The sequence below is a fragment of the Orcinus orca genome, chromosome X, assembly GCF_937001465.1.
Source record: "Orcinus orca chromosome X, mOrcOrc1.1, whole genome shotgun sequence".
NCBI classification, from domain to species: domain Eukaryota; kingdom Metazoa; phylum Chordata; class Mammalia; order Artiodactyla; family Delphinidae; genus Orcinus; species Orcinus orca.
The window spans coordinates 13,080,449-13,101,258 of record NC_064580.1 but is presented as its reverse complement, the minus strand read 5'-3'; the positions used below and the strand labels follow the sequence as shown (position 1 = coordinate 13,101,258).

The 20,810-nt window shown below is 42.1% G+C and overlaps 1 protein-coding gene across 3 annotated transcripts in view; it reads right to left on the bottom strand.

Moving 5' to 3' along the window:
• Nucleotides 1–20,810, bottom strand: part of BMX (BMX non-receptor tyrosine kinase) — a 49,753-nt gene that overhangs the window by 24,977 nt on the left and 3,966 nt on the right. Inside the window, exons 2-11 of one of the 3 annotated variants that reach the window (XM_033427930.1) lie at nucleotides 18,139–18,192; nucleotides 16,828–16,974; nucleotides 15,896–16,000; nucleotides 13,866–13,947; nucleotides 9,638–9,757; nucleotides 7,080–7,144; nucleotides 4,454–4,629; nucleotides 2,892–2,960; nucleotides 2,178–2,231; nucleotides 434–488 (exon numbers count right to left, since the gene is read on the bottom strand). In XM_033427930.1, coding sequence (XP_033283821.1) covers nucleotides 434–488; nucleotides 2,178–2,231; nucleotides 2,892–2,960; nucleotides 4,454–4,629; nucleotides 7,080–7,144; nucleotides 9,638–9,757; nucleotides 13,866–13,947; nucleotides 15,896–16,000; nucleotides 16,828–16,974; nucleotides 18,139–18,192 — 927 coding nt within the window. Of the gene's footprint in view, nucleotides 1–433; nucleotides 489–2,177; nucleotides 2,232–2,891; nucleotides 2,964–4,453; nucleotides 4,630–7,079; nucleotides 7,145–9,637; nucleotides 9,758–13,865; nucleotides 13,948–15,895; nucleotides 16,001–16,827; nucleotides 16,975–18,138; nucleotides 18,193–20,810 lie in introns of all 3 variants that reach the window. The other 2 variants (XM_033427929.1, XM_004269658.3) reach the window with 2 other exon arrangements.

Genomic DNA, 20,810 nt, shown 5'->3' with positions numbered 1-20,810 from the left:
CTCTTCAGCCACTGCCTTGAGATGACCATGCTGTGAGGAAGCCCAAGTTAGCCACATGCAGATGGAATATGGCACCCTGGTTGACTACCCCAGCTGATCCCACCCTTAGTCAATCCACCAGCTGAATGCAGCCACATGAGTGGCCCTGAGCAAAACCTGCAGAACTGCCGGCCCAGCTGACTCACAGAACGGTGAAGAATCATAAAGCTTGTTGTTTCAAGCCACTAAATTTTGGAGTGGTTTATTATAGAGCACTGGGCTTAGAGGAAGTGGCTAGATGTGAAGGGCCTGGTAACCCACAGGGTGGGCAATTAACACTATGACGTCTTGACTGTATAATTAGCAGTAAGATTTCTATGAGCAGTTCATTACCCTCCACGCCCAACAATAGAAAGACATTCTTAGAGGCTATTTTAAAGACTAGACTACTTACCTTTTGTCTCAGTAACTGCTCAGATTGTGACCTGGAGATGTTACCTGCAAACCAGCTGCAATAGAAAGGAATTCCATTTTGAGAATTAATAGGTTTTAATTGCATAACTTGTCACTTAAGTTTCTCACCTGTAAAATGAGGCATTGACCCAGATCAGGGTTTTCCAAACCTGGCTGTTCAAGAGGATCACTTGAGGAGCTGCTAAACACTCAGATTCCTAAGTCTCCGCCACCCAGTTATGATTCTGGGGTGGGGCCTGCATATCTTTCCTGATCATTTCCCCAATGCACGCCTCTCACACCCCATTGGAATCTAGAAATGATGGAGATAGAGACTGTCTATATGGTCAGATCTGGGCTTTCCAAGTCAAAGAAAACCTTCCAATTCATCTAAATGCGAAAGACTAAAATCCATGATTAGAGGTTCTCTCCCTTTGGTTTAAGTCTTTGTCACCTGTTAAAGTATAAATATCTTTGAATAATTTTTGTGCTAGCATTTCTCAGTCATTTTTCTTTTTAACATCTTTATTGGAGTATAGTTGCTTTACAGTGGTGTGTTAGTTTCTGCTTTATAACAAAGTGAATCAGTTATACGTATACATATGTTCCCATATCTCTTCCCTCTTGCGTCTCCCTCCCTCTCACCCTCCCTATCCCACCCCTCTAGGTGGTCACAAAGCACCGAGCTGATCTCCCTGGGCTATGCGGCTGCTTCCCACTAGCTGTCGGTTTTACATTTTGTATCTCAGTCATTTTTATCTTAGTTTGAATGATTCCAGTAGTTGCTTTCCAGAGGGTAGATGTTGGGGAAGAAGCTACAGTTAAAGGGGAACTAGAAGGTGGTGAAGAGTGACATGTACTTTGTAAATGCTCTCACTGCGCTCGTAGCCAATGAATCAATAACAGCACTCCTACAAAACCAGAACTAGAAATATGTGTTATCCTAGTGTCCAACTGAATTGGCCGCTGTTGGGTAGCAGGTGTCTGAGAGATGCACTGTGCCATTACTCCCACCTCTCCTTAATGCCAGACTTTAAGTCCAGGAGACGATTATTTTGTCCCTATTTGTTGTCGAATGGTAGAGTCTTAGATTTTGGAAAGGACCTTAACAACCACTTAAGACCACCCTGTCTCAGTATAATTGGGGCGATCACACGTTCTTATTTGCCCAGAGGAGTCCAGTTTATGCCTGATGTCCAGATGTAACATTGAGCAGTGCACTCTTTCTCTTTCTAAAGTGTCCTAGTTTGGATGTTCAATGATAAGGTCACTCTAGGAATAGGAATCTCTCAACATAAATGCTGTGATATTCAAGGCTCAGTTGTGCTACCTTGTAAAATTACTGCATGATAACTAACTTCACAATTGGACTCAACGCTAATAAGAGCCTTCAAACATCATCCTGGCAAGGAGCCTCCAGGGAAGAAATAATCAGCAGAAATGTCATGGGCTGCATCTATGAAGTCAAAGCGAAATGAAGAGGAGGCCAGGTGTGTGATAGATCCCAGGAATGTGTGCAGCTGGTTTAGATCATCCAGACTGGGGAAAAATACTTTCATTAGCAACAACCCAGTTCATTGTCACCCATCCTCCAGATACATGGCCCAGAACCTCACATGAGTGCCTCCATGTAAATACAGCCTCCTGAGCAAGTTTGAACCATCTGCCTTTAACCTTAGGGGGAGAAAACAATAGAAACATCTATGTCTAGTTTTAGAGAAACACAGAGGACTTTCAAAACTCACTCATAGTCATCAAGGTTTTCCTCTTCTTCAGATGAACTTGACTCAGGGGATCCCCTTAAGAAGAGAGGGAATGACATGAATACAAAAAAAAAAAAAACCCACCAAGAAATAATCCAGGTGCCTCCCAGTGCCATATCAGATCCCACCCTGCTTTCATCCATGTGAGTAAAATCTGGACTGTTAGCTTTCCCTTTTCTGCACTTGGGAAGGTGTCAGCAAAGTGAAGAGAGAATTGCTTAAAAGTTGAGCTCATGCCCAGTTTCATGAGAAATTGGCTCCTTGATACAGAAGGCCCCCAGGAATGTAGATTTCTTGGACTCTGTCAGAAGAGCAGGCTCGTGAAATAAATGAGGATGCTTCCGGGAGAGCCGTGATACAAAGCTAGAGAAAATCTTGGTTGTGCATAGAGCTATTCTCAGAGAAGAGTTACTCAACTCTACGTTGGTTTCCCTCCTGCTAGAGATGCCTGAGCCCGGTGTGTCCGTGTTCACGAGAACACCAGTGTATATCATGAACCATGGGTGGGAAATTTCAGCGTGACCCAGAAGCCATCAACTCAGACCACCTGCAGGGTTCAGAGAAGCAAACTAGCTGGATTTGTTTTATATTTACCTTAAAAAGTAAAGGCTAGTTGCAAAATTATCCCAAATGTGGTTAGTTTTCCTGCCAAAGGAAGAAATCCTGGGTGTAAAAGAATATCTGAATGTGATTTACCATGACATCTTTAGGGTGCCGTGATCTACAGCATTTCTTTCCCTTTGGTTACTGCATGCCAGCTCTTCACTGCTACAAAAAAGAGGGATGCATTTCATAAATTGATGTTTGTTTATAAATGTTAAATGACAAAAGTAGTTTTGTTAGATATGTTTCAGCTTTCACAGTTTGACCCATATATGTCACTTGGTTTGGAAATGGAAGCTAATGAGTCATTTTCACATTTTCATCCTTGCAGGGACTCCACTAAAAAGCAGTAGTTTGACAGGATGCCTAAAGAAAAGAGAATTTTTAATAATGGCTCATAATAACCCCAAACAAAGGAAAACTTGGATTAATAAATCATCTTGACTGGGTTTGCCCTGATTTTCTTGTATGTATGCAAGCGTTCTGTTGCTGATATATTTTAAAATAAGTTATTTTCCTCTTTGCTGTTATGATTGCAAAGGAAAGTCCTGAAAATACCAAACCGTTTAACTCCATGTGGACACAGATGGATCTGCAGGATTCTCTTCATCCTCTGCCACCCATCATTTTATCTGTCTCATTTGGGGTGCAAAGCAGAGCATGGGGAAGTACTGACTTCTCCAAGTCCAAAGGCTGTGTTATTTGGAATGTAGGACCTACTTCCTGTTTGCCTTCACAGCCCAGGGTCTTTCTCAAAACCACACTTCAGTGAATGCCTGGAGAAGCCCCAGCACAGCAATGCCTCCTTCCCCAGCTTCCCAAACAGCCTTGCTCACGAACATAGCTTTTTCCCTTCAGTTCTTCATAAGAAAACGCTCATTTAAAAATGCTAAGTGAAAAAAAAATGCTAAGCGATTTATTTAGCCTTTTTGTGGTTTTTAAGAGCACGTGGAGAGTATCCATCAATTGTGCATCGCTTAGGTTTATCCACATGGGGGAATACTATACAGACATTCAAAGTAATCAGGCAGGTTGCACAGCACTGGGAATGTAATGGGCACCACTGAACTGTACACTGCAAAATGACTAAGGTGGTAAATTTTACATGACGTTTTACCACAATTAAAACTTTAAAAAATTAAAAATTTAGTATGTTCTCATGTATTCAAATGGGAAAAATGTCCCAGATGTTAAGTGAAAAGAGGAACTGGCAAAGAAGACTGTGTGGGCGAAGGTGTACATCCTGAGAAGGCAGCCATGGCCTCACTCGATCGACTAGTCATTTGGCCAGTGATGCCGAAGTGCATTAAAAAGTAACCCACTCGAAGCTCTCTCAGACAGAGGATATAGTTGAAAGATTTGGTGTTCTGGAACATGGGGTTATTTGGAGGTGGAGGGGAGAGAAAGGAAAGGGAATAAAATGCTCAAGTATTACTTAGATCATTAGATATGATCATCTAAATGGAAAGTCTGTGCCACTGAGTCTCAGCAGGGCCACCGCTACCCAGGCTTCCGGCTCAGGCACCGACCATTTTCTCGGAGGGCATCTCTATGTCAGCTGAGGCCTGTGTGGACCGAGTTGAGGCTCAGCTCCAAGGCAGTGGGGCAGCGTCCACTCTGTGCGCCGCACAGCCAGACTGGAAGCTGGGGTTTACCTTTTCAGTCCTCTTACTTGCCACCAGTCAGGGCAGTCTTCTCTGGGCATAAACCACGTGTTGACGTTTGACTGGGAGCCACAGTTTTTCTTGGAGTCGCTGTCGTACTGAGCTAGAGCGGTACTTGAAGATGGTTCATCCATCTTGAGAACAGGAACTGCTCGAGGGACCTTCAACTTTGGGGGATAAGAGATTTTAGTGCATCACAGTGAGGCGCAGATGCATGAACTGGGGACTAACAACCAAAGTACATTAGCTCTTAAATTTTAAAAAATCGGAAGGAAGGGAGGAGGGAAGGGGGGGAGGGAGGAAGGAAGGGGAGGGAAGGAGAAGGAGCGTGGGGGAGGGGGAGGGAGGGAGGAGGGAAGGAAGGGAGCAGGGAGGGAGGAAGGAGGGGAGGGAGGAAGGGAGGGGAGACAGGGGAGGAAGGGAGGAGGGCGGGAGGGAGGGGGAAGGAAGAATGGGGAAGGGAGAAACGGGGGAGGGAGGGGGAGGGAATTACTTGCCAGAGACTAGATGCCATGGTTTTGGGCTCCTAAATTATCCTCTGCTCTTAGATTTGTTTAAAATAAACTTTATTAGCGTATAATTTACATACCACATACTATAAAATTCACCCTTTGTAAGTGTAGAATTCAGTGATTTTTAGTAAATTTATCAGGTTGAGCAGTCATCACCACAATCCAGTCTTAGCATCTTTCCATCACCCCTGTAAGATCTCTCGGGCCCATTTGTAGTTAGTCCCCGTTCCCATCCTGCCCCTAGGTAACCACTAATTGACCTTCGCTTATTCTGGACATTGCTCTTAGGTGTTTTACAGAGCCGTAATTTTCAAGCTTCAGGGCTGGAGCATGTATCCAAACCAAAAAAAGCAATATCACTGATAACAGACTAAAACTCCCAAACCTTAAAAATTCCATCAGTTTCCTAGGGCTGCCATAACAAATTACTACACATCTGGTGGTTGAAGACAACAGAAATTTATTCTCTCACAGCTCTGGAGGTCAAAAGTCCAAAATGAAGTTTTCACTTAAAGGCTGTGGGGGAGGATCTTTGCTTGCCTCTTCCAGCTTCTGGTAGTTCTAGGCATTCTTGGCTTGTGGCGGCATAAGTCCAATCTCTGCTTAGGTCTTTAAATGGCCTCCTTCTCTGTGTATCTCTCCGTGTCCCCTCATCTTATAAGGACATCAGTCATTGAATGTATGATCTATCCTAATCCAGTATGATCTCATCTTGATCCTTAACTAATTATATCTGCAAAGACCCTCTTTACAAATGAGGTCACATTCTGAGGTTTTGGGTGGACATGAATCTGGGGAGACAAAAATTCAACCTATGACAATAATGGATTTCTTTTTGTCCTTCATGTTGGTTTACAAAAGTTATATGGTTTTAACTTAGATAGAAAGAGAGAAGTAAGTACGTGTGAATGTGTGTAGGTGAAAATAAGTACCCAAGACACCACAGAGCTGATGGGTGGATGGAGATGCTCCCTTACTTTCAGGTGAGCTTCCAGAAAACCACAGGGAGGCCATTTTATGTGTCTCCTGGCATTTGAGGAGGCTGACACCTACCGGGGAAGCCTAAAAGCAGGGAGCGCGAGCCATGTACAGTTTTACTAAGCAGAGCAATCAAGGTTTTGTTTGTTTTCCTGCAGGCCAACTCCACCCTTGAGTGAGGGTTGGCTGGGAGCCACCTTGAAAGGAACTCTGCCCTAGATGAGTGAATGGACCCAGTAGAAAGTTTGAGGGCTAGAAACCGGAAGAGCTAAGGGTCAAGACATTTGCTCTGTCGTAAAACTCCACCCCAGGGGGAAATCCACGAAAGTGTCCTGTATGATAAAGAATCAGCATTGGAAAACTGTCTCACCCAGAAGCCACCACTACCAAATCATGATGGGAGTGGCCACGTATGACTGTCTCTTTTTCATTATACCCTCTCTTCCTGGGCCTCAATCCTGAAAGCGGCAGAAATCTCAGCCTCTCCCTGACCTCTCCCCCAAAGCAGGCTGCCCTCTGAATGCAGACTTGAGCTAAGGGAAGGGGGGGATGTTTTAACTTGAAATGACGTTTCGAGTCATGGGATTATAACATTGGATGGATCACTTTAGAGGCTGTTCTCATGACTACTAGTAATTGGGAAATTTTATGTCATCTGAGGTAATGACATACCTCAGGGACAGAGAAGAAAGCCCACCAAGTGGCTCTGAAGGGATAATGGAGGGAAAGAATTATATTCTGCTTGTGCCCTATGGGGTCCCATTCCTTTGCCAGGATACGTACACGAGGCAGACTTAGCCATGCTGGTGGTGGGGGAGGAATGTCAGCCAATATAGCTGCCTGTCATATGCGATGCCATCTTAAGGGCTTCTCCCACATACGTCATTTTTTGCGTTTACAGGTTAGAAAAAGGCCCAGTCGTTAAATGCAAAAAACCATAAAATGGTAAAATGGTTCTTTGTTTGAATTTATTATTTGCTACTGCCATGGCTGTTGGCGATAGGTCACGTCTTCTCTCTCTTTGCTGGGCATTCTGAATGAAGCCCATGTATTCCAGTCTTGAATTTGGCAACTCTTGGTTTATTTAATATATCTTGACTATGAAAAAAATTGAAATGTTGACTTACCACTCTGTCTGGGAAGATGGGAACTCTGTGTTTTTCTTCTTTGGGTTCAATGTGCAGATCAGCATCTGAAGAGTAAAACCAAGTAATAGCAGAAAAAACTTTAACTAAAACAAAGCAAAACACCCAATGTTATGAATCAAAAGAGTGAACTAGATTGTGTGAGCAATACTCCAGACTACATGAACTTAGAACATCTGGAGTGATTCTGTTGCTTTCCTGTATAATACCCAACTCAGATACCACTTCACCATTGATTATCAGTATCTTCCCAAGTGGATAAGAAATTCAAGGTCCTCTAAATTCTATAAACTGTTACTTTATGCCACGTTTCTACCTCGTCTCTGAGTAACAGATATCTAATCTCATTGGGTAGTATCTACGAGCCTGGGATTCAGAATCCATGTCTGATTCTTCTTTGATCAGCTCATACAGGATGCATAGAAATAGCTGATTTATAAGTGAACAAACTTATCCTATGCTTCCCCCCACCACCCCGTTGTTAGGATACTTGCTGGTTTTTCTTTCTACTCACACCTGTAGATAGACATCCAGGTTGTGAGGGTGAAGCCATTGTATGTCTTATAAGTGGGGTCACCATATGGTTTATTGACTCAGCTGGAACCTTTCTGACAGTGATGGGTAGGCTTTTAATAACTATGCCAGGTCCCCAGCTGCAGGATGGATTGTCCCAAGCAAATTGGGGTGTATGGTCAACTTATTTATAGGCCATATATACCTTGGACAGAGGATGGTCCATGACATTTTGGAAACAGAAGGAAGCAAAGATGCCCAACTGTTCCCTTCCTAGTAGATGTGCCTGCGGGCTGCCTTGTAGCTCAGCAGAGGAGGATGCCGAGGGAAGAAGTGACACTTAGGCAGACAGACAATATCACAGCTGTCTGCAAGCCATGACACCTCTACTACGTTCTGTAGTTTTCTTCAGAGGCTGGCAGAGAGCCTTTGGCACCCAGGACACGTGGCAGGTGCCACCCAGACAGGGCCCAGGAGGATAATCCCAAGGCAGTGCTCTCTCTGGCCTGTTTTCCTGCTCTTTACCAGGGAGTTAGGGCAGAGTCAGAGCTGGAATCTGGCCTGCTGAGTAATAATGCTGACCATAGACAGAATCACTGGGGTAAATGATTAATGCTGTAAGGAGACATTACTCTCTGGCCCTTCACACTGGAGGGAAGATCCATGCACAGTCCGTTCTGTATAGTGCATTAAATCATTACAATTCATCAGTATAAAGGGCAATGTGATCTAATTAAGATGAATAAATATTCATTGTATAGTTTAATTGAGATGGGAAATACAATGAATATTTAGTCACTGATTTTTTTTGTGTGTGTGTGTGGTACACGGGCCTCTCACTGCTGTGGCCTCTCCCGTTGCGGAGCACAGGCTCCGGACGCGCAGGCTCAGTGGCCATGGCTCACGGGCCCAGCCGCTCCGCGGCATGTGGGGTCTTCCCGGACCGGGGCACGAACCCGCGTCCCCTGCATCGGCAGGCGGACTCTCAACCGCTGCGCCACCAGGGAAGCCCTAGTCACTGATTTTGTTGTAAAATTACCCATAGTAACATTAACACGATTGTCGGGGGTCAATACTATTGTAGGGTGAATTTGAATAATATTTCACATCCTTGTTTTACAGTTCTTGAAGTTGTTATCATGCAGCTGATCTCATTTAATTCTTTAAAGTCATTATAGTCCAAGCATAGTTTGTCCAGGCTGGTAAAACTGTTACCAAAATAAGTTCTCCTTCTTATTTATCAACAACTTCATGTTGTTAAACAATGATAAACTTCTAAAATATATGACTGCTTCATGTAAGTATCCTGGTGATACAGTAGGACCCCGTAGGGCACAAGCAAAAAACAGCATAATTCTTTCCCTCCATTAGCCCTTCAAAGCCACTCAGTGGGCTTTCTGTCCCTGGATAAAGTGTCAGGCAGATTTCCCTGGGAATAAAACTCTGGGTAGAATCCGATTGCACGTAAAGCAAACCCTACACTACTTTCTGTGATGTTATTAAGAAATCAGCAAACATGTACAGAATGGCAAACCACGTTAAATATATCTTTGAAAACTTGGCCATCCATCATTTTGGTATATATGGTGATTAAAAGTGTTACTTAAATTTTATCCTTGGACATATTTTTGAAAAGAATGTTGGTTTTTTAAGTTTATGATGTTAGTTTGTGCACCATGGTGATATGTTCACCACGTTCTGCCCATCTGGAGTTTATCTTCAACCAGGAAGAATTTTGGGGGGAAATAAACAGCTCCTTGCTTGATTTATGATTTCCGTTTAAAAATATTTCTCATGACATGAATGAATGGCAGATGTTCATATTGTTATTATTTTAAGGAACATGACTCAGTTGACCCTGGAATTAGATTTCATTTGCTAGATATCATGTTCGAAGCTGGATATTCATGATGCTGACCAATCTGGCACATCTTGTTTTCCTGAACTGGCAGCTGTCTGGCATTTGCCAGGTTTGCCTAAAGGGCATCGTCCACCCAGGGTCCAGCCCAACAGAGGGGTCACATTACATGCTTCCCAGAGAGTACATCCTGGGGCCGCTTTGCAGCTCTGCTGGCAGCACAGGAACTTCCCGTACACGAAGAACCCACTGTGGTACTTGATCAGCAGATGGGGGTTGCCCCTTATCTCTGGGGAGCAGGCAGGAAGAAAGCACAGCATGAGTAAACGTTGGCCCAAGAGAAGAAACACATTCAGTAAGTGCTGTTATCAGAAAACAATGAAAACCTCATTTTGCTAGCAACCAGCCTAAGGGCAAATGGTTCCCAAAGGATGTAAGTCTTTCCCTCAGAAGTTACAAAGCCAAAAAGAAAAGTCTAATCATGTTTTAGTAAGAACAACACAGTAACTTCTATCAGTCTTTAAAAAATACTGCTAGAAACTACATATATGCATCAGCTTGGTGTTAGGATTTTAGAGTAGGACTAGATTGTAGCAAGAAGAAAAGAAGTTTCCAATAAACGTATACTCCTCTCGCTTCTGCTTTTTATTTTGAAACATTTCAAATGTGCAGAAAAGTTGCAAGAATAGTGCAGTGAATGTCCATATACCCTTCACACAGTCACCAGCTTTTAACTGTTTGTTTGTTTCATCTCATTTTCTCTCTGTACATACACATTATTATTATTATTAAAATTTTTTATCATTATTATATTTTGCTTAACCATTTGAGAGTAAGTCACAGATAATCATGACCTAAATAATGTCATCCATCACTACTTGAGCGTGTAACTTCTGTTAACAAGGACATTTCCTTACATAACCGTAATACAATTATCAAATTCAAGAAATTTAACACTGATACCATACTATTACTTAATATATATTTTGTATTCAAAACTTTTCCAGTTATTCCAATAATACCCTTTGTAATCATTCACTTTTTCTGATCGAGGATCCAGTCTAGAAACACACATGGCATTTAGTTATCTAGTTCTTCCTGAGCTAGAACAGTTCCTCATCCCTTCTTGGTCTTCCGTGACTTTTGACCTGTTTCCATTAAGGAATAAACGGTTTATGGGGCTACTTTTCTAGAAATATGTGCATATTTAAAAAAACCATGGGACTAGGGCAATGTTGAATCCAAAGAAACGAAATTCTAATATTGGAGTATAATACTGTGTCTACAACAAATTCACCTCTCTCGAAATGCAGCATAGAAGCCTACAAGGTCTTAGTAGAGAACAGTTCAAGAAGATTCTCCGGGTAGGGAGGGCTGGTTCTCCGTGTGACTTAAACTCTTTCCTTCTTGATTTTGTATTCATCTTGAGGATTCCTTATTTTGATCCCAGGAGAACTCCTGGGATCAAAGTCCTGTGGCCCGACTCTGGGCTGGAATCAGGAATATTCCAAAGAGTTGATAGTCTTTTGCTTTTAGCAAAACTCTGCTTAATCCAATGGGTTTGTCCCTGTACAGTAGATTTTCCAAATGGAGTAATAAACTTGAATATAAAGTAAAAAACAGAACAAAACAAAAACCAAAAAAACAAACAAAAAAAACCCCTTCTTTACAACCATGACTCAAGGAAGTGTTTGGGGATAATAATATCTACTTTGCTGGGTCCTTGGGAGGAGATGAGCCAATGTGTGTAAAGCATCCAGCACAGTGTTTGGCTCAGAGCAGGTGCTCAGTGAACAGTGGGCTTTAATGATATCATTCCCTTAGTTTAACCCAGATCAGCTTAGCTGAAAATTCTGGCATAAAAAAACTTTACCAAATATTAATGGGAAATTATTACAAAAGTCACAAAAAGCAAAAGAAGTAAAGATTACAAAACACTAGTTTCTGACCTTGGTCCCAAATGGCCATTGCAGTTCCTTGGGCACATTTCTTGCCTTCCTGCTCTATAAGCTCCTGGTCTCCATGTACCAGGATTCCTATTATTTTCTATTACATGGATTTGGTTTCCTGGGGAACTAATTGTTTTCCAGCCAAGTCCAAAAGTCCACATTGCAACACTCCTACCATCTAATAATGACAATAAGAGGAACTCATATATTGATTATGTGTATAGGACTTTACATTTGCATATTTTCCCTCACACTATCTCATTGAACCTACTCAACAACCTTGGGGAGAGCTATTACTGTTATCATGACTCTTACAGAGTCAAGTAAACTGAGGTGCAGAGACAACTTGCTCAAGTTCACAAATCTAGTCAATAGCGTATTTGAGACTCGGGCCCAGGCTTTTTCTACTATATTCCAATGCCCAGATGCCAGCTTCCCTGCCAAACCCCCTACAGTTTTGATTTTTGGAAAGAAGGATACAGTTTATTCACATCGGGTCAGCTGAATTCAGAGCCATGGTAGCTGATCTCACTCACCTTCTCTCTTGCTGTCTTCCAGCACAGAGGCTGGAAAAGCCAGATCCTGTGTTCCAGCTTCCTTTGCACACAGAGATGGCCATGAGACACAGTTCTGGCCAACGAGACACGAGCAAAAGTTTGCAGAGGGGCTTCTGGGAAAGCTCAGAGCCTTTCTGGGAACCTCTTAAGGGTGGCAGAGCAGTATCTAGAAGGAGCCAGGGTTCCTACTGACTTCATTGAGCTGCTGCACCAGCCCTAGGTTTGCTTACCTCTGGCCATGGAAGAGGAACAAACATGTATCTGTTTCAGCAACTGTTTGGTGTCTTTTTACCTGCATCCCAAAGCATTATTAAATGATACAAATGGCTTACTATGCATATGGCAGCCTTAGTGATAGGGTCTCTCTGCAGCTTATGAGGGGCTAAGAGGTTCACTTCTGCTTCTCTCTCTGCTTTCCTTTTATGTTCTATAAGCCTTTACATGAGCTGCCCAGGGCCTACCCAAACCTGCCTACCATACATAGTTCCAGAAAGACCCACACAGAACCCTAGTGCGTGACAAATAGCTGCACACAGGGGGTGTCTCCATAGCAACTGCCCCTGGCAAATCCCCCCAAAGGAGACTGAATGGGAAGCAGCATCTTAGAGCTCCTCCCGGAGGCCCCGCTATAACACAGTGGTTCATGTTTGTGTGTCGGACTCTTCAATGTATTTATGAGTCATTCATTGCTGGCTCGTGAATGCTCTAGGAATAAAGAAATCTAATCTCCCATTTTACAGGTCAGGAAACTGAGACCCAGAGACGTTAGATGGTTTTATAGATGACACAGCAAAGCAGCACTTGTTCGCAGATTTGTGTGACTCTAAGAAGGATGCCCTTCTTACGTCAACAAGCTGGCGGCAGGTAGAGGGAGGCTTTTCTCTTACCTGGACCACTTGATTCTCCTACAGAATAGGTTGCTAAACCCTTTCATACAAAGGGAAAACTAAGCCCTATGAGTGAAAAAGGATGTATTTGCATTGAAGTAGAGGAGGTGGTTGTCTAAGTGGTGTAATTTGAAGGGTAGTGAGAAGAGCCCGAATCTAAAACTTAAATGAAGTAAAATCTTCCCCCATCTGGGAGCTTAATATCTGAAATTCCACCAACAGAGTCACTCGTTTGAGTTAAATATTGTCCTCATACCATTACCCACCTTTAAAATAAAAATATCATAGGGAGAAACATCATAGTGCCAAATTAGTAATAATTTTCTCTCTTCTGTCAAAGGTTGTTAGCAGGGCAGCCTAAGAATCACTAAATAAATGTTTCATGAAATTCCCAGTTTTGCCTGGCATTTATACTGTACTGTTTAAAAGTTGGGTTTGGGTAATTGAATTATGTGTTCTCCATAATTAGATATGTGACGTTTGCCATGTCTGTGTAATTTCACTTATCTGAAAAATGGAGAATAGTATTATTACCCCTTGCCGTGGGGTTGTCGAGAGGATTACCTAAGAAAATGTTTCCAACTACTTGACACAGTAGCTGGCAAATGATAAGTATTAGTAAGTATTAGACATAATTTTCTGTAAATACCCAAAGTACAGTAGCTACGGGACCCAAGAGAGAGCCCCATGAGGATCTAGACTTTGCTCTGATAAAGGCAAGCACAGTGGGTGGAGAGCAGGTGGTCTGGCTTCCTCCTAGCTGTGGGGAAGGCACAATAGCCAGGTGTGTGCTGGGCAGGAAAGGGAACACGATGCCCAGGCTTCCTCTAGGTAACAAAGCGAATGCAAAACAAGGATGAGTGCAGCACATTCTCTGAGGTTGGTAGGAAAATCAACAGATTTCTCTATTGGTGCTAGGCCCTTTTATTGCCATATCTTTCCTCCACTAAGCCTCAAAAGAGCTCAGTCAGAGACTCCCTTTGATGACATTTTAAAAAAATTACCTTTTTGTAATGCTTTCAACCACTGACTTCGGCTCTCTTCATTTGATGCATACACATAGAGAAGCCCATCTTTATAGACAATCTGGAAAGGAAAAGATTTGGTGCATTTAGATATAATTGTGTTATAGTTCACTCTGGTACAACTACAAATTTTTGTTATCCAAGAGAAACACTGAGTTTGCCTATATAATACACATTAGCTCTGGAATTAGATTTTTTAAATCTAGTTATTTTTATCCTCCACCCCTCAGTTTATATTATCCCAGACACCTCTACGCTTTGGAAAATCACAGCAATGATGCATCTGACAGCAGTGAACATTGAGGCCTCAGCAGGAATGCCCTGGACCATGGAGAATTATAAAAGTATAAAATGTTAGACATTACAGGTGTCTTAGAAGTGTTCTGGTCTATCCACCAACCCAGTGCATGACTGTATTTATAGCCCACTGGAAAATGTTTATCTGCTCTATCCTTGAAAATATGTTCAGGGATAGAATGTCCTTTACTTTTGCTATGCCATCCTTGCCAATTTCCACTCATTCTGAGCATTTTATGGTTCATGCTTATATTGAGTGAAAATATGTCTCCCTGTTACTTTACTCCCTTGGGTCATGTCCCACCCTGGGAATCCCCAGTATAAGTCATTTTCTATTCCTTATGATACTTGGTGAAATGTTTGAACATTCCAGTGTCTTGCCCAGATCCTTCTCTAGTTTATTCAGCTTTTGTGGGTAAACAATACAGACCATTTATTAAATACCAACTAGTTTCTGGGCTCTTTCCTAGATAATTTAACATTTTAATTCCCTTTCAAGTCTATAAAAATATATGATTATGCCCACTTTGCAAATGAAGAAACAAACTCAGAGAGAGGTTGAGAAGGTTGTCTATGGTTACGCAAATATAAGCAATGGGGCTGGGAGCTCTGGCGTTCCAAAGCTCATGTTCTTTTGAGTATTCCATGCCATGGTGATACTCATTTGAAGCATCTTCCATGAGCACACTATCCTCCGGTTTTTCCCAATTGGGCAATGTTCTTTTTTTTTAAGTGGGAACTATGGACTGTTCACTGACTGGATTATTTTATTTTATTTCATTTTTTGGCCACTGTTCCCTCATAGTAGCACAGGGTAGTCTGACCATTGGAAGAACAGTCTGTCTGTCTCTAGAGCAGAAAGATAAGTTTTCTTGATATAATAAAAGTGGGGCAGGTGTTAGATCGAGTCACTTCCATGGGGTACTGTAGGCACCCTCTCCGTAGGAGACCAGTGTTTGAAATACTTCAGGGTAAAATTCAAACTCCTTAGCGTGCTATGCAAAGCCATTTGTGATATGGCCCTGGCTACCTCTCCAGGCTCGTCTCTCACTCTTTCATGGGGCTCCTTAATTCTGAGCACCACCCGGATTTCTCCAAACATGCCACACTGTTTCACCTACCAGGGTCATGACATCTGCTGTTTCTTTGGTTTCGCTGCCCTTCCTGTTTTTGCTGGGCTAAACTCCCATTGTCCTTACCGACCTGAGTGTCACCTCCAACAGGAAACCTCCCTGACCTCTGGGAGTGAGAAGTGCAGCTTCTCCGTTCTGGGACACCATGGCTACGCTGCCGCCTTCGTCTTAACACTCACCTCCCTGCATCATAATGCTCTGTAAATGCCTTGGGGACAGGGGTAGTGTGCCTAGTACCTTGTAGCATATTGGAAATGCTGCGCAATGTTTGATGAAAGAGATCATCAGACCCCAAGGCAAGTCAGACCACTAAGGCCTACACACTCATCTATCTTTCTCTCCCACCAGGGAAGGCAGGTTGGTGGATAGAATTTTAGCAAACGGCCCCAATCCCATCTGGGGATGTTCCAGATTCAGAGAGAGGTTGAGAATGCTCTCTATGGTTACACAGATATAAGCACCTGCCATCGTCTTAATGAATCATTTAGCAACATCTTTATCCCCCCCAATACTGAGTTCATAATAGCAAATATTAAAAGGAGAGTCATCCATCCGATGGAATGTTATCCCTCCCCTTACCTGAAATGGGTACTGTCTCTCCACGGGGGTCTGCTCCTCAAGATTTACTTTCTCCACACATCTGATTTTCTTAATCTCAATTGATCCTTTTCTGCTGCCTCTTTTCTGAATTAAAAGGAAAATATAAGATGCCTCACGTGATATACAGTGGTGCACAAAGAACAGAATCAAGTTAACGTTACACTTAGGAGGGAGATTGGGAGATGAGATGGGCACGTGAGAATCACTCCAATTATTCCATAATAGTCAAAGTCTAATGATGAGAGAATATATTTTTCGAGTGTGGACATAAACTCCTCCAAGAGCAAGTCTTCAAGCAGCACTTAATTTTTTTTGTTAATCTTGAAACACATTTCAGATCACCTGCCATATGGTTAATCTATTCAGGAAAATTAAGCATCTTCATCTTGTTTCAATTTTATGACAGTATTTCAGTATTTCTACTGTGATAGAATTCTCAGCTGCACAGAAATAGTCTTATTTTCAGCATTTGTTAAGACAGGGTTTCTCACCTTCAGCACTATTCGGGGCCAGATGATTCTTTGTGGTGGAGCCAGCCTGGGCACTGTAGGATGTTTAGCTGCATTCCTGGCCTCCACCCACTCGATGCCAGTAGCAAACTGCCCCCCTCCCGCAGTGATGACGACCAAAAATGTCCCCAGCCATTGCCAAGTATCCTTTGGAGGGCACAATCACCCTCAGTTGAGAACCACTGTTCTAAAGTTACAATTTGCCTTAGTAAAGTTAAGCAATGTTTGAAAATGCTTTATCTTGAATTAATTATAACTTGGCTAAGAAAAGACAATGTGATGAGTACAAGTTGATTTTTACTGTGTTTGCTAAGAAACCTGATGTTTCCTTATATTAAGCACTTTGTGGAGACTTGAGAAAAATAAGTAGCATTAAAAACAATGAAATAAATAGGGTCTCACCATTTTGTCATATTCATAGTAGGAGAGGTTTGTTTTGGTCAAAACAAAAAGCCGCTCTTTGTAATTATTGGGTGACATTTTCTTCTTTTGCTGTGACCTTTTGAGAAGGAGTTCTTCTAGAATGGATTCTGTGTTCATATTGTCGTCCTAAATAAAATAAAATGATTAGAATGAATGTTGGCAGCATCTAGCTAGGTTGTCTTTTAGCTTTCATAATTTTTATTCAACTATTTCTCATTAACGGATAATACAAATAGTTTTTTTAAATTAGATTTAACAGTATAGAGGAAAATGCAATGAAGCAGGCTCTTTTTTTTTTTTTTTTTTTTGCGGTACACGGGCCTCTCACTGTTGTGGCCTCTCCCATTGCGGAGCACAGGCTCCGGACGCGCAGGCTCAGCGGCCATGGCTCACGGGCCCAGTCGCTCCGCGGCATATGGGATCTTCCCAGACTGGGACACGAACCCGTGTCCCCTGCATCGGCAGGCGGACTCCCAACCACTGCGCCACCAGGGAAGCCCTGAAGCAGGCTCTTAAACACACACATTTCTGCACTTTCTTCTTACTGCCTTGGCTTTGACGTGTTTAAATACGTTGATATTTTTATAGCATTTTATGCAGTGTACTCATCTCCCACTTTGGATCATAAATTCACCATCTTCACACTACCTTCCAGACCACCATGTCAAAATTCTCCTTTTTCCTTAAATATTCTAGGGACATCTGTTGAATTGAATTGAATATCACCCAACTTTAAACAATCTGAACTCCAGACAGTTCATCGTGTCTGAAGTAACTGATCAGCTGAAATTTCTCTCCACTAATGTGGCCCATTGTTGGATCAAATTATCCAAACCACTGTGAGACTCTGATATTGTTGTAAATGACACCACAGTCCCTGAACATGATCAGATCTTTAGCATAAAGGACTTGGGTATAATTTTCACTGTTTCTGAGCATAAAACATTTTCAAAAGCTGTCAAAAGAGATTTAAAAGAACTGAAAGAATTGGTGCTTCATAAACTAAAAACACTCTTGCTTTTTCTTCCAAAACTGCATAAAACATTAAAAGTTAAGGTATTTCTGGAAAATAAATGCATTCATTTTCTGGTTCTACTAAGACTGTTGCTTCAACCCTCTGTCTGGTATCAGGTCTAGTAATGAAAAGCAATGCTGAGCAGTCGGCCACAAGAGACCAACCTCCTTATGTTCTTTGCTTTGTGAAATTACGTGCTTATTAGCAGTCAGATGCCCAATCATTACTATCTTTCTTTGTTTATTGATAATCTGAAGGCAATTAACTTTACTCACCTTAATTTCGACAGAGCTGAAGAAGTGTGCTTGTAGGTCTTTCACTCTCAAGCTCTAGGCAAAAAGTCACTGCTCTGAGACACCGCACTCATTTTCCCTCTGGCTATGCCAGGGTCATGCATTAAAAAGAAGATATTTGCATCCTATCTATCACCTGATCAGGAAGCAGCCACACAGTCACTAAGGGGCATGGCCGCAGAGTATGATGGGCCCACTATGGTAGGAGTGGAAGAAAGGGAGACTAAGAAACTCTGCTTGGCGTTGAATAAACCATGGTCAGGCCCAGCCAGCTTCCCTCCTGACATAGGCTACACCACTCTAAAGATGGGAATCAAGCAAATCAGCTTTTATTATTTATCTACACAGTCAGAACATATCTACATGTTCTCCAAGGGCATTGTTCGTCTCCTAGGCAGAAGTAGTAGAAATCTTAGCCATTGAATATAATAAAGACTTGGCCACTTTTTGCTTTGAATATTGTTTTACCTGGAAATAAAGTATAATTCTTTTGTGAAAGTAGAATGGGTTTCCTTTTGAGCCCAGTGAGTGCTATTCTCCATGGCCACTGGTTTATTTTTCCTGGACTCAAAGATGAGGCAGAGATCAGGACACAGTCAACCCAGCCAGCCCTGGGAAGGCAGGGAGCGCGCCTCCCTTCACCTTTGCCTCCGTGGTAACCTCTGCGCACACGCCTGTTCAGATAAGATTATTTTCTACACCCGTAGTCTATGGCCGGAAGAGAATTTGCTTGAAGACTTACTGAAACTCTGGAATGTCTACTTTTTGTGAGTTAAAGTTCCCTTTGGAGGAGCCATATCACACTGGGCAGAGGTGTAGGGAACTTTTTGCCTTTTAAATTTCTCCATGAAAAAAATTAACTAACAAAGCAGAAAGAGAACACTGTGAAAACTCTTGTCAAATGTCTTTTACATCCACAGCTAAAACATTCCTCCTCAAAGCAGAGTGGTAGTTAAATAGACCTGGTTAGTTGAATACAAAGTTAACTTTTCAACACTTATTTTCAGACGCTGAATCAATTTGTAACATTAAGAGCACTGTTTTAAAAATGCAAATCCCAATGTCCAAGGTAGAGCACAGCCCTTCTCGTACTACATGATGATACACATGCTTCTCTGTTTATAGAACTTGCACATTCATCACATGAAGAATGGTTTCTTGGGGAATTTTACCTAAAAAATGAATATGATGAACCACTGAAACCACTGACAAATGAAATTCACAGTCGCTTCTGTATATTGAAGGGAAGAAGGACATCGAGTAGAAAGGAAGGTACCAAGTCCTCAAGAACATTTTCTAATAAATCTCCAAGAGTTTATACACGTCGTTGCATCTAATGAAATATAATTTGTCAAATTTTAACAAAAATGTTTATTCCAAATCCTGCCCTTTGTGAATTTTTTGGCTTTCATCTTTAAAATCATATGTGATATATGTTTATTCGACAAAAGCAAGAACTACAGACAAGCAAAAGAAAACTTAACTTTTTGGTGAACATACCTTTAGATTTTTTTCAAATTACACATGCAGGTGTTTATTTTCACAAAAATGAGTCCACATGCTGTGCATACGTGTCTGTAATCTATGGTTCTCATGTCACACACACCTGGAGCCACCTGCCTCTGAAGTCCTTCAAAGTTCCACTCCCTAAGCTGGATTCCAGAGCATCTTAACAAAGTTAAAGAACCCTGTTTTGATGACTCACACTTCTTTCACCTCCCAATCAGTTTCTTCTGAGACAATACTTGGTTCCTGATCAAGTTTGGACCTGCCTTTCTCCTTCTATTTGCTTCTATCCCTTCCTTGTACTTCCCTCTTCTCCTAGAGTAGCCTCGATTCTAAACTGAAGGCATTTCTATGGTGAGGACTAATTTTTAGAAATGGAACGTCTCGCCTCGTATTAGGACAGTAAGTCAACGGGGCTCCAGGGCCACTGTTCACTCAACCGCCTGTCCAGCGACTAGCAAACTCGGCTCTGCCTACCCACATTTAAGGGAAATTCAGTTGGGAAGGTTTTTTTTTTTTTTTTAAACTAAACAAAATAAAATTTGATCCTAAAGCTAGAAACCAGAAATCTATTTCCATAGAGAAGCTGGTGCGATTTGGCTGGACACTCATATATCACTACCTACATAGAATAGACACATCAATTTGCTTACCAAATAGCTCAGGCTGCCTATTTCCATAAACACATGAAACTAGAAAGATTAAAGTGAAGGGGAGGCCAAAAAAAAAAACCTGTCAGAAATCAGTACAGTATTTTCTATAAGGAAGTCAGCAACCACTGTGTAAGTTTTAAACATAAAAGGTGCATGCTGAATTAACCAGACTTGGAATCATTATGGTTACTTAGCATTTCTAAGGAAACGATATCATGAGAGTAAGGAGTTCAAGCCTGCACATCTGTGCAGCACGCTTGATGTTGAGCCTACAGTGTGCTTGAGTGACAATGAACGGGTTTGAGAGATAGTTTCAGTAGCTCAGGGATATGCAAGCTTGCTGTGGACTGGTAGACTCAGAAGCCTTCCAAGAGGTGACAGGAGTGTCACTCGTGCACTGTGTCACCCTGACCAAGCCCCTTCCGTGCTGTAAATGTTAGTTTTCTCACCTGTGAAATGAAACGGGTAACAGCTCTTTCACTTTCTGTGACTTAA